This window comes from Nerophis lumbriciformis, linkage group LG15 (assembly GCF_033978685.3).
Source record: "Nerophis lumbriciformis linkage group LG15, RoL_Nlum_v2.1, whole genome shotgun sequence".
NCBI classification, from domain to species: Eukaryota; Metazoa; Chordata; class Actinopteri; order Syngnathiformes; family Syngnathidae; genus Nerophis; species Nerophis lumbriciformis.
This window is the reverse complement of record NC_084562.2, coordinates 15,520,001-15,535,000: the sequence shown is the minus strand read 5'-3', so window position 1 is coordinate 15,535,000 and position 15,000 is coordinate 15,520,001. Positions and strand designations below refer to the sequence as shown.

Sequence of the window (15,000 nt, the reverse complement as noted above, 5' to 3'; positions counted from 1 at the left end):
CAGACCCCTGACCTTCAAACTGAACAATCACATCACTTGCAATGCTCATTTTGGGCTCTAGGGTTGCACAAGGGATTAAAAAAAAAACGTGGCCACGGGAGAAAAGACGAAACAAGAGAATCACTCAACCGACGCAACGGTGACCTTGGCGAAGCTCAAATGATGACAGGAACCCTTGAAGCTGTGCTTATCACACTGCAGATAAACACATCAAAGAGGCAGACCTGTGCCTGTTTGTGTGTGTGTGTGTGGGTGTGTGTGTGTGTGCGTCAACCACGATGTCGTCGACGAGGGAGTGATACAAAGATGTAACACATTAGAGACGGGAGGTGAAAGCAGGTGGAGTGAAACATAACACTTGAAATTAGGACCACACGCCTCAAGTGTGCGTGCGTGCAGGCAACACATCCTGCAGTCAAACACACACAAGTTGATGATCTTGTTGCAGAAAGCAAAACACTCAGTCAGCCGACGGTGCCAACGCCGAGGAAGAAGACGGTGAACAAATGTGCAAAGTGTCTTACAGCAGTCTGACTCATCCGACCAGTCTCCGCAGTCGTCGTCCCCATCACAGTGATAGATGTCCAGGATGCAGCGGCCATACGCACACTGGAACTCCTCCACGCTGCAAGTGGCTGCCATCACATCCGATGCTGCGCGCGCGCACACACACACACACACACACACACACACACACACACACACACACACACACACACACACACACACACACACACACACACACACACACACACACACACACACACACACACACACACACACACACACACTGGTTATCATTTGGAATGGGGGACCAAGTTTTTGATCATCACTTGTGGGGACCCTACAGGTTGTGGAGACATAAAAAAAATTAGGTCTTTAACCCTGTAAGACCCAAATATAGAAAAACCTAAAAAAAATATATATATATTTTACCTTTCAGATGTTGTTGTAGGAGGCATTTGATGCAGAAATTGAAGAGTTAAAAAAAAAAAAAAATGTTTTTAGAGGAATGTTGTAATATTGCAACATTGGGCTTTGATGGGAGCAGAATGTCTGTATTTGTACTCACGTGGTCTGAACAACTAAGGGTTCATTTGCAGGGTTGATTGCTTACTTAGCCCATTAACGGTATATACCGTATTTTTCGGACTATAAGTTGCAGTTTTTTTCATAGTTTATGAAAGTTGCATAATGTTTTTTTCCTTCTTTATCATGCATTTTCGGCAGGTGCGACTTATACTCCGGTGCGACTTATACTCCGAAAAATACGGTACCATTGATAATAATCACACATTAATTATATTTTTATGAAGTAATTTAGTACAAATATAATAAATATGAAACAAGATGAAACTCTTAAAAAACGCTTTTTCCCCCTCTTCATGACATTGGTCATGAAGACTTTCATTGGTGGTGAAAGTCCTAAAAACAGTCCCTGGTCATCTGTAAAACGTCTGTAGAATGTATACTATCCATGTATAGAGAAAATACTTCAGCCAGTGATGTAGTGGAGGGAATACAACCTGTTTGAGCCCACTGCAACAAGCCAGCTATTTTGACTACCACATTCACCCAGTGTTGTATAATTGCAACAATTATATAACAAGCTCTAAATGAAACTTGATGCATCTGTTCCACAATAACTACATATGTACATGCTCTGGACATTGTAATAACCAAAAAATATATAAAAGACATTTCAATTATCGTATTTTTCGGACTATAAATCGCAGTTTTTTTCATAGTTTGGCCGGGGGTGCGACTTATACTCAGGAGCGACTTATGTGTGAAATTATTAACACATTACCGTAAAATATCAAATAATATTATTTAGCTCATTCACGTAAGAGACTAGACGTATAAGATTTCATGGGATTTAGCGATTAGGAGTGACAGATTGTTTGGTAAACAAATAGCATGTTCTATGTGTTATAGTTATTTGAATGACTCTTACCATAATATGTTACGTTAACATACCAGGCACGTTCTCAGTTGGTTATTTATGCCTCATATAACGTACACTTATTCAGCCTGTTGTTCACTATTCTTTATTCATTTTAAATTGCCTTTCAAATATCTATTCTTGGTGTTGGGTTTTATCAAATACATTTCCCCAAAAAATGCGACTTATATATGTTTTTTTTTCCTTCTTTATTATGCATTTTTGGCCGGCGCGACTTATACTCCGGAGCGATTTATACTCCGAAAAATACGGTACTTGAATCTGATAAATCCAGTCCAATGAAACAAATAGATTTTGTTCGAAGGAAACCTTGAGACGTTGTGTGAGTCCATGGCCAGAAGGCGTGACTTATAAACAAATGCACGATCCAATAGCCTTGTGAGACTGAACAATAGGACCCAGTGACTATGTAAATGTGGTAAAAAAAAAAATAATATATATATATATATATATATATATATATATATATATATATACACATATACATATATATATATATATATATATATATATATATATATAACATATTGTTTTTTAGGATGGTTAAATGTAACGTAATTTTACAACAAGGGGTGTTACAGGGTTAAATCTCTGGATTGATGAAGTAAGGTGCTGATCATTCTTACTGGGGACCCTGGGGAAAAAGAGTTAATATGGTTCATGGGGGACCAAATTTAAATAAGTTTGCAAAATTCACACACATTTGTACGTGACTACTGAGGATCATTAAAAAAAAAAAAAAAAAGTTGAAATTAAATATGACATGATCCTCAGAATAAAGCACTACAGCTATCCTCTTATAGGAAGTTTCACCACTTTAAATGTACCAGCTACAGCCCGATGAGGGGGCTGCTGTGCAAATGTCTCACACTCAAACTAACCAGTAAACATGTTTTATGGGCCAAAGCTTAAAAATCACATAGGTATCTTCATAATGGATCTGACTATCATTTAAAAAGGTTTCCCTTTAGGGGACCTGTTTTTTTGTCCCCTAAAGGTGACTGTGTAAACAGAGCCATGTCCCCAATAAGTAAGCATTGCCAGAACACACACACCCACACACACACACGGTTAACAGATGACTGAGCAGTTTACTCTCTGAAGTACTTTGAAGTTATTTCAATGAAGGAAATAATGATTAAAGTCGACTTGCATATTATGGAAACAATTCTGCCGTTTTTTGTTTTTTTTTACACACTTGAAATTTCGTACCTTTGTCTTATTCGTATTCCCCCATCCAGACACGCTACACCCCACATAACTGAGGCGCCAGTCTTTAAGTCATTATAAAACGAAAAAAAAAAGGTAGAATTAAAAAAAAAAGCGTTATGTTCGTCTAATCTTGGCATCACATAACATACTTGCCAACCTTGAGACCTCCGATTTCGGGAGGTGGGGGGTAGGGGGCGTGGTCGGGGGTGGGGCGTGGTTAAGATATATATATATAAGAAATACTTGACTTTCAGTGAATTCTAGCTATATATATATATATATATACATATATATATATATATATATATATAAATAAAATAAATATTTGAATTTCAGTGTTCATTTATTTGCACATATACACACACATAACACTCATCTACTCATTGTTGAGTTAAGGGTTGAATTGTCCATCCTTGTTCTATTCTCTGTCACTATTTCAGAACATACACATTATACAAATATACATTATACAATCAATAAGAAAACGGGAGCTCTAATTTGGGAGTCTGAATTAGGATCAGAAGTTCCTATATAAACATTGCGCACTCACGTCGCCTTTTTGTATTGATTACTGCAGCTGTGCACTGGATTCATTCACAAATACAAACTACAACTCACAAACACTTTAGAGTTAGGCTCCACCATCAGAATGTGTACTTAAACTTATAGATCACATGGATATTATTCAGTGAGTTGATTCAACAAAACTAACCTGTTATAGAGGAGGAAAAAGCACACAGGACGTTTTAATTGTTCACAGACTGGTCGCGCTCATCAGAATGACAAGACACTTCCGGTCTGCAGGTGATAGCATTCAATTGGGAAGAAACGCCCTACTGCCTCCTACTGACTAATGTGAATACTGATAAATGTGTAATGACAGCTCCAAAAATGAATTCAAACCACAAAATAAATTAAATAAATCAACACAAAAATGTGACACATTATGGGTGGGTCACATATGCATGTACAGTAGATGGCAGTATTGCCCTGTTTAAAAGTGTCACAACATTGCTGTTTACGGCAGACAAACTGCTTTACGGTAGACGAAAACTTGACTGCTGCTGTTGTGTGTTGTTACCGCGCTGGGAGGACGTTAATGAAACTGCCTAACAATAAACCCACATAAGAAACCAAGAACTCGCCCTCGATCATTAGCTGTTTATATTGTGGGAAAGCGGACGTGTGAACAGGCTGTCAACACGTCACTCAGGTCCGCATGGAGCTGGAGGGGGCGTGGCCTCCAGCTCCGCCTGAAATTTCGGGAGATTTTCGGGAGAAAATTTGTCCCGGGAGGTTTTCGGGAGAGGCGCTGAATTTCGGGAGTCTCCCGGAAAATCCGGGAGGGTTGGCCAGTATGTCACATAACATTAGGGCTGCAACTAACGATTAATGTGATAATCGATTAATCTGTCGATTATTACTTCGATTAATCGATTAATAATCGGATAAAAGAGACAAACTACATTTTTATCCTTTCCAGTATTTTATTGGGAAAAAAACAGCATACTGGCACCATACTTATTTTGATTATTGTTTCTCAGCTGGTTGTACATGTTGCAGTTTATAAATAAAGGTTTATTTATAAAAATAATAATAATAATACTAATAATAATAAATTGCCTCTGCGCATGCGCATAGCATAGATCCAACGAATCGATGACTAAATTAATCGGCAACTATTTTTATAATCGATTTTAATCGATTTAATCGATTAGTTGTTGCAGCCCTAAATAACACCAATAAATGCAGCCGTTTTTCACGCAGCTCAAAAGGGCTTCGTTATGTCTTTTCATTCATACACCGTATTTTTCTGACTTTAAAGGCACACTTAAAAATCCTATCATTTCCTCGAAACTCGACAGTGCGCCTTATAACCCGGTGCGCCTAATGTACGGAATAATTCTGGTTGTGCTGACCCACCTCGAAGCTATTTTATTTGGTATATGGTGAAATGATAAGTGTGACCAGTAGATGGCAGTCACACATAAGAGATATGTGCAGACTGCAATATGCCTCCAGTAAACAACACCAACATTTTATAAGTTCCATTGAAAATATAGAACATTACACACGGCACTCAAAAATCTATCAAAATGTTTTAGTACGACTTTGGTAAGCTACGAAGCCGCACCGCTTGATGGATTGTACTGTTCTTCAACATAGGAGTATTATTATGGTGTGTGTATAAGGTAAGACATTATCTGGCGTTTTGTTTCGCAATATTATGCGAAAGCAACTTTTCTTACCTTCTGGTAACCTGCTGATCTGTATTTGGGATCTGCATAATCATTGAAATAGTATAGTTGAAGACTAACGGTCATTAGAAAACATGACTGCACATCATAATGGCAGCTACACTTTACATATTAAAGATCTAAAAAAAGTATTTGCTAATGCCCGGCGGGCCAGATTGAAAAGCTTAACGGGCCGCATGTGGCCCCCGGGCCTTAATTTGCCCAGAGGTCTGATCTAGAAGCTATGAAAAAAGCCATGTCAAATGTTTACTTCTTTATTGAGTGCTTGCAGCATTGGAACGAGATATTCAGTTGGTTTAAGCGGGTCAATCTTTTGCAAAATAGCAAGGATGCATCAATTACACATCTAATCAGATTACCCTGACACCATCCCATATGTTGCCCGCGGTTACTCCAGGCTACATTTGCATTTTGTTGCTATGATACACTGTGATGCATTTACTTGCATTGCGGTCACGCCATTTATTATGGGCCTGCTCATTGCCAGCGCCTATTTACATGCTGCTAAGCAGCAATGAATAGGCGCTTGCAATGCTTTAACGCTAACATTAAAGTGCTAACTTTTTTTATAGCTAACTTCACATTTTTTTCCTCGAATGACAGTCATATAACTTGGTATGTGACACATGCTAACCGTTAGCATGTTTATTTTAGCATGTTAGCATGTTAACACTAAGGTGCTAGCTATTTTAGCTAATTTTGCAACCGTTTACCCGACAGTCATATGACTTGGTATGTGATCGCTTTTAACTGTTAGTGTGCTAACGTTAGCATGCTAACGGTAAAGTGCTAACTTATTTTTTTCTAATTTTACACTTTTTTTTCTCTAATTCCGCAGTGATACACCTTACAGCCACGTTACTTGAAATGTGAGACATGCTAGCTGTTAGCATGCCATCGTTAGGAAAAATGCTAAATGTTAGCAATTTTATGTAAGCATGTTAACATTTTAGGCTAGCTCTGAGGTTCATTTTATTCATATAACTTGGTATGTGGAACAAGCTAACTGTTAGCATGCTAACATTAAAGTGAGAGCTTTTGGAGCTAATTTTGCAACCGTTTAACCTACAGTCGTATACCGTTGTATGTGACAGCTGTTAACTGTCAGTGTGCTAACGTTATTTAGCATGCTGACAAGCTAACTTAAGCATGCTAACTTTTTCATCTAATTTTACACTTTTTTCTCTATTTCCGCAGCCATACACCTTACAGCCGTGTTACTTTAAATGTGAGACATGCTAGCTGTTAGCATGCCGTCGTAAGAATTTTTTTTAAATGTTAGCAATTTTATGTAAACATGCTAACATTTTAGGCTAGCTCTGAGGTTCATTTTGTTCATATAACTTGGTATGTGGAACAAGCTAACTGTTAGCATGCTACCATTAAAGTGAGAGCTTTTGGAGCTAATTTTGCAACCGTTTAACCTACAGTCGCATAACGTTGTATGTGACAGCTGTTAACTGTCAGTGTGCTAACGTTAGTAAAGTGTTAACTTTTTATTTTCTAATTATACACTTTTTTTCTCTAATTCCGCAGCCATACACCTTACAGCCGTGTTACTTGAAATGTGAGACATGCTAGTTGTTAGCATGCCATCGTTAGCAAAAATGTTAAATGTTAGCAATTTTATATAAGCATGCTAACATTTTAGGCTACCTTTGAAGCTCATTTTGGTAATATAAATTGGTATGTGGATAAAAGCTAACTGTTAGCATGCTAACGTTTGCAAGCTAGTATTAAAGTGAGAGCTTTTGGAGCTAATTTTGCAACCGTTTAACCTACAGTCATATGACTTTGTATGTGACAGCTGTTAACTGTCAGTGTGCTAACGTTAGCATGCTAGCACACTTAACGGTAAAGTGCTAACTTTTTTTTTTCTAATTCTACACTTTTTTTCTCTAATTCCGCAGCGATACACCTTACAGCCACGTTACTTGAAATGTGAGACATGCTAGCTGTTAGCATGCCATCTTTAGGAAAAATGCTAAATGTTAGCAATTTTATGTAAGCATGCTAACATTTTAGGCTAGCTCTGAGGTTTATTTTGGTCATATAACTTGGTATGTGGAAAAAAGCTAACTGTTAGCATGTTAACGTTAGCATGCTACCATTAAAGTGAGAGCTTTTGGAGCTAATTTTGCAACCGTTTAACCTACAGTCGTATAACGTTGTATGTGACAGCTGTTAACTGTCAGTGTGCTAACGTTAGTAAAGTGTTAACTTTTTTTTTCTAATTATACACTTTTTTTCTCTAATTCCGCAGCCATACACCTTACAGCCGTTTTACTTGAAATGTGAGACATGCTAGCTGTTAGCATGCCATCGTTAGCAAAAATGCTAAATGTTAGTAATTTTATGTAAGCATGCTAACATTTTAGGCTAGCTCCGAAGCTCATTTTGGTCATGTAACTTGTGTTTAGCATGTTAACGCTAACATGCTACCATTAAAGTGAGAGCTTTTGGAGCTAATTTTGCAACCGTTTAGCCTACAGTCATATAACGTTGTATGTGACAGCTGTTAACTGTCAGTGTGCTAACGTTAGCATGCTGGCAAGCTAACTTAAGCATGCTAACTTTTTAATCTAATTTTACACTTTTTTTCTCTATTTCCGCAGCCATACACCTTTCAGCCGCGTTACTTGAAACGTGAGACATGCTAGCTGTTAGCATGCCATCGTTAGAAAACATGCTAAATGCTAGCAATTTTATGTAAGCATGCTAACATTTTAGGCTAGCTCTGAGGTTCATTTTGTTCATATAACTTGGTATGTGGAACAAGCTAACTGTTAGCATGCTACCATTAAAGTGAGAGCTTTTGGAGCTAATTTTGCAACCGTTTAACCTACAGTCATATAACGTTGCATGTGACAGCTTTTAACTGTCAGTGTGCTAATGTTAGCATGCTGGCAAGCTAACTTTAGCATGCTAACTTTTTCATCTAATTTGACACTTTTTCTCTATTTCCGCAGCCATACACCTTATTGATTGATTGATCGATTGATACTTTTATTAGTAGATTCCATACAATTGACCACTAAATGGTAACACCCGAATAAGTTTTTCAACTTGTTTAAATCGGAGTCCACGTTAATCAATTCAATTCAAGCCGTGTTACTTGAAATGTGAGACATGCTAGCTGTTAGCATGCCGTCGCTAAAACAAATGCTAAATGTTAGCAATTTTATGTAAGCATGCTAATATTTTAGGCTAGCTCTGTAGCTCTTTTTGGACAGTTACACCTACAACTCTTGGATTCAGACCCCCGGCACCATTTTCGAAGCACGGCGGCTTCCGGCGACCTCCCCCCGCCAGCGGTCTGGGGCACAAATAGCAGGCCCATCAAAATATCCGCGTATTTATTTACTGTATTGTCTCCACTCAGTATCAGTGTCACCACCTTGAGGGACAATCTTGATTTTGCGTTTGCACACATGTTCTTCCAGACAAGTCGCCCGAAGTACAAACGTCAGATTTTTTTTTTGTCTGAGTAATTTGAACTTTTCATTACTCACGGCAGTTTTCCTCATCGGAGCCGTCTTTACAGTCCGTGTCCCCGTCGCAGTACCAATGCTCGGCGATGCAGCTGCCGTCCGTGCAGCGGAACTCCTTGTCGGAACATTTCCGCATGTCTAGAAGAAGCCGAATCAATGGTAAAAAAGGCCGATGGTGATGTGACTCTCGTGCGTGTTCGTACTCACCGCACTGCTCATCGCTGTTGTCGCCGCAGTCGTTGTCTCCGTCACAGTGCCACAGGCTACGGATACAGTAGCCGTTTTGGCACTGGAACTCATCTTCCTCGCACTCCCTGGGAGCTGGAGAGACAAACAGTAGAAGTGATTCATCACATTATGAACTCCATGGTAGTGATGGGTCAAACCATACTGAAGCATCCGTGCTTCATGATACACAAGAAGTGATACAGGGCTCGAATTTAACCGCGGTAAGTGCCGCAACCGCCCTCGTGTTTCGCTGTAATGCCCAACAAATTGACCAATATTTGCGGCAAGAACATGCCGTGACCGCCCTTAACTTTTTACTAGGGATGTCCGATAATGGCTTTTTGCCGATATCCGATATTGTCCAACTCTTTAATTACCGATACCGATATATACAGTCGTGGAATTAACACATTATTATGCTAATTTGGACAACCAGGTATGGTGAAGATAAGGTCCTTTTTAAAAAAATTAATAAAATAAAATAAGATAAATAAATTAAAAACATTTTCTTGAATAAAAAAAGAAAGTAAAACAATATTAAAAACAGTTACATAGAAACTAGTAATTAATGAAAATGAGTAAAAATAAGGTTAGTACTATTAGTGGACCAGCAGCACACACAATCATGTGTGCTTACGGACTGTATCCCTTGCAGACTGTATTGATATATATTGATATATAATGTAGGAACCAGAATATTAATAACAGAAAGAAACAACCCTTTTGTGTGAATGAGTGTAAATGGGGGAGGGAGGTTTTTTGGGTTGGTGCACTAATTGTAAGTGTATCTTGTGTTTTTTATGTTGATTTAATAAAAAAAATAAAAATAAAAAAAACGATACCGATAATAAAAAAAACGATACCAATAATTTCCGATATTACATTTTAAAGCATTTATCGGCCGATAAAATCTCTACTTTTTACTTGTTTATGGACGAGTGATGTAACAGTAAACGGTATAATGATAATTTGCGATGGTTGCACTGCAAAAAGTCAGCGTTCAAAAACAAGAAAAAAAAATACAAAAATTGGGGGTATTTTACTTGATTTAAGCAAAATTATCTGCCAATAAAACAAGAAAATTTGGCTTGTCAAGACTTTCCAAAACAAGTCAAATTAGCTAACCTCAATGAACCCAAAAATACCTTAAAATAAGTATATTCTCAGTAATAACAAGTGCACTTTTCTTGGTAGGAAAAAAAAAAAAGAGACCTTTTTGCTCAATATGTTGAAAAATATTCTTAAATTAAGTAAATGCTAGTGCTATTATCTTGACATAATGATATGCGCTCGGCATCATGATTTTTTTTTCATGCTTGAAGTAAGAAATTATTACTTTAAAAAAAGTAGTTTTATACTTGTGAGTGTTGATGACAGCTGTTTTACTCAATATAGGTCATCAAATCTCAGCAACAAGCTGTAATATCTTACTGAGATCATTTAGGACCAAAACACTTAAAACAAGTAAAACACTTAAAACAAGTAAAAGACTAACATAAAATCTGCTTAGTGAGAAGAATATATATATATATATATATATATATATATATATATATATACATACATATATATATATATATATATATATATATATATATATATATATATATATATATATATATATATATATATATATATATATATATATAAGAAATACATACATATATATATATATAGCTAGAATTAACTGAAAGTCAAGTATTTATTTTATGTGTATGTATATATATATATATATATATATATATATATATATATATATATATATATATATATATATATATATTAATATATAAGAAATACTTGAATTTCAGTGAATTCTAGCTATAAATATACTCCTCTCCCCTTAATCCCGCCCCTGCCCCCCCACAATCTCCCGAATTTGGAGGTCTCAAGGTTGGCAAGTATGGTTCACAGACACGTAAATTGGATTACAGACGCACAGACTGAGATACGCGTTGGCAAATATTTTCGCTACAATAATTCTTCCACAGTTCCTCGCCATCCAAAACAATCTCTGAAGGAGCGAGGCCGGGCTAAGCCGGACAAATACCTCTGAGTGCTCTAAAGAGCGAATTCTACAGAGGTCGTGTTTATAGCCTTGATGGAAGTTATTGCGGAGGGAATTCATTTTGGAGAAATCAATAAGCTAAATAAAATCCCACTTGCTTTATATGCAAAAACCAGTTTGAATTTACTGCTGCCCTCCCTAGACCCCCCTGCAGCGTGATTTATGCCTTAATTGGGGACCCCGGCTCGGATATAAAAGGAAATGCTATTTCACAAGACAGTTAACCTTGAGACTGAACATAAAAGACGTATTAGTCATCCACGGGCCCCTGCCCGCATGAGCTAGTTAGATAAGTCACTGCCTGGAGTAAACTTTTAGCACCATGACATTGACACGGTTTCTCTCCAAACCCTTTTTCTGCACGACCTTCTTTTTTTACATTTTTTTTTTAATTAATCACACTCCCATCAATTAAAGCACTTTCAAAAGCAGTCTTCTGCAGTAATCAATGGACTATGGTTGCCCCCACCAGCCCAGGGCAGAGTAAACACGTTAGTCAGGGGGAACAAATGACTGATGGCCCAAGGCAGGTAGCAATCTATAATCTATCCCGCCGTGCACGTGTGTGTGTGTGTGTGTGTGTGTGTGTGTGTGTGTGTGTGTGTGTGTGTGTGTGTGTGTGTGTGTGTGTGTCTGATAGACAACCGAGACGAACCGAAAGAGATGAAGAGACGGCGAGACACAGACGTCAACAGAGCAGAGATTTCAGTTTGATGTCGGAGCTCTGTCAAGGCGTGATGCGGCTTCAAAGCGCCGTGTCGGCTGGGGACGGGACTGACACGATACCATTCCCGCACGTAAATCATACATCACAGATTTGGAATCCATAATTCACTTGAACCGATTTCATTGGACTGACGTCTCGGCTCACGTATCGCAAAAACCCAGAACCAGTGAGGTTGGCACGTTGTGTAAAATCGTAAATGAGAACGGAATACAATGATTTGCAAATCCTTTTCAGCTTACCGGTATATTCAAGACTGCAAAGACAAGATATTTAATGTTCGAACTGAGAAACTTTATTTTTTTTTTGCATATAATCATTAACTTAGAATTTAATGGCAGCAACAAATTGCAAAAAAGTTGGCACAGGGGCATTTTTACCACTGTGTTACATGGCCTTTCCTTTTAACAACACTCAGTAAACTTATAGGAACTGAGGAGATCAATTTTTGAAGCTTTTCAGGTGAAATTCTTTCCCATTCTTGCTTGATGTACAGCTTAAGTTGTTCAACAGTCCGGGGGTCTCCGTTGTGGTATTTTAGGCTTCATATTGCGCCACACATTTTCAAATGGGAGACAGGTCTGGACTACTCTTTTTCTATGAAGCAACGCTGTTGTAACACGTGGCTTGGCATTGTCTTGCTGAAATAAGCAGGGGCGTCCATGTTAACGTTGCTTGGATGGCAACATATGTTGCTCCAAAACCTGTATGTACCTTTCAGCATTAATGGTGCCTTCACAGATGTGTAAGTTACCCATGCCTTGGGCACTGATACACCCCCATACCATCACAGATGCTGGCTTTTGAACTTTGCGCCTATAACAATCCGGATGGTTCTTTTCCACTTTGGTCCGGAGGACCAGCGTCCACAGTTTTCAAAAACAATTTGAAATGTGCACTCGTCAGACCACAGAACACTTTTCCACTTTGCATCAGTCCATCTTAGATGAGCTCGGGCCCAGCGAAGCCGGCGGTGTTTCTGGGTGTTGTTGATAAATGGCTTTCGCTTTGCATAGTAGAGTTTTAACTTGCACTCACAGATGTAGCGATGAACTGTAGTTACTGACAGTGGTTTTCTGAAGTGTTCCTGAGCCCATGTGGTGATATCCTTTACACACTGATGTCGCTTACCGCTTATGTGCAGTGATTTCTCCAGATTCTCTGAACCTTTGGATAATATTGCGGACTGTAGATGGTGAAATCCCGAAATTCCTTGCAATAGCTGGTTGAGAAATGTTGTCCTTAAACTGTTGAACAATTTGCTCACGCATTTGTTCACAAAGTGGTGACCCTCGCCCCATCTTTGTTTGTGAATGACTGAGCATTTCATGGAAGCTGCTTTTATACCCAATCATGGCACCCACCTGTTCCCAATGAGCCTGTTCCAAATAAGTTTGATGAGCATTGCTCAACTTTCTCAGTCTTTTTTGCCACTCGTGCCAGCTTTTTTGAAACATCAAATTCCAAATGAGCTAATATTTATAAAAAATAACGTTTTCCAGTTCGAACGTTAAGTATCTTGTCTTTGCAGTCTATTCAAATGAATATAGGTTGAAAAGGATTTGCAAATCATTGTATTCTGTTTTTATTTACAATTTACACAACGTGCCAACTTCACTGGTTTTGGGGTTTTGTAAAATCTGCAATATAGTGAGTGAAGCGCTGTGTGGAGAATGATTGACTATATAAAACAGGACATGCTAATTGTTTAATTTCAACAAATTTGGTACTCCCATGCATCTTTCATTTGTCGTCAGTCGACAAACATCCCACTAACAATAGCCACTCCTGACCTGGTCCAATTTCCTCCACTAAAGTGGCAGTAAAATCCCAATTAAAACCGGATTTTACTCACATTTAATGGCTGCACTAACCTGCGTTTCTCCCCCCCAGTGGCCCCTGCTCGCCGTGTTTGATGCCATCAGCGAGGTAAACAAAGAAAGGCCAAAGGTGGACAAGCCCTCAAGACCCTGATCACTCACCCAGCTGCCAAACGGCAAAAGGGCAAAGGGTGCTCGCCGCTTTGAGTCATTACCAGGCTTCCTGATCATGATCGTATTCCCTTTAAATAGACATACATTGCAATATAGTACATGTGTGTGTTTGGGATTGCCAATCTTTAAGTCAGTATCTCAAACTAAATGAATAAAACAAAAGGTGGAATAAGCTGAAAAACATTGAGGGCGGGACAGAATGGAAATGCATTAAATAATAAGCAGTTTGAGACAAAGGGGTAGGAATCACAATTTACACTGAAAGAAGCTAAAAAATTCATACCTGCTTCACAAACACACCCCCGACACACACAAGAAATAAAAGAAGACAACATTATCGGTCGATTTCATGGTCCGCCTCCTGCAGAATTTAACTTCCTAAATAATTGATCTGCAAAGCGCAACACAAGTCAAACAATGGCAGTCATATTCTTCACATTCTTGCTAAATGGTTATATTTAGGCATGGGTTTTTAAAACAACATACACGAGCAACATTCCGATACATTTGAATAGTGATGGGTGCCTGAGTGAGTGTATGGCACACTCACAAGCTGTATTGACAAGGAAATTGGATGGGTACTGAGTTCCAGCACTTTTTTTTGGCACCGACTGATGCATCCGGTAGTGGAGGCTCCTCTATGGGTTCTTGGGGCACTAGGAGGTTAACCCCTTTACTACTGTTACCCCAGGTGGCCCTTGGCAAAGGACTAGTACCTGACTGCCCCCTAGCCAGGAATACGGTGAAGACCTTAACGGCGGAGCAGTCGGAAGACGGTAGATTTAAGAACTACCACAACGGCTGCGATGGCGGAAGAAGGCTGCAGCAGAAAAGGGTCCCCAGTCGTCTTGGACTCCATAACACTGGACCCTGACCCGATTCTGTCAAGGATCGTGTGGTGACTGTCTGTGCACCAGTCTCCCCATGTAAAACTAAGTCACGCACAGGCATCCTCCATAAAGGGATACACCCCTACCAGGAGGATCGTCATACTCGTTCGAGTGACCGCTGATGATGATTCTGGAAAATCCCGGAATTTTTTGGAACTTGAAAAAAAGG

General features: G+C 38.8%; 1 protein-coding gene across 1 annotated transcript in view; it reads right to left on the bottom strand.

Moving 5' to 3' along the window:
• Positions 1–15,000, bottom strand: part of lrp4 (low density lipoprotein receptor-related protein 4) — a 274,670-nt gene that overhangs the window by 92,725 nt on the left and 166,945 nt on the right. Inside the window, exons 4-6 of the mRNA XM_061974802.2 lie at positions 9,135–9,248; positions 8,949–9,065; positions 525–653 (exon numbers count right to left, since the gene is read on the bottom strand). Of these exons, the coding sequence (XP_061830786.2) occupies positions 525–653; positions 8,949–9,065; positions 9,135–9,248 (360 nt within the window). The remainder of the gene's footprint in view (positions 1–524; positions 654–8,948; positions 9,066–9,134; positions 9,249–15,000) is intronic.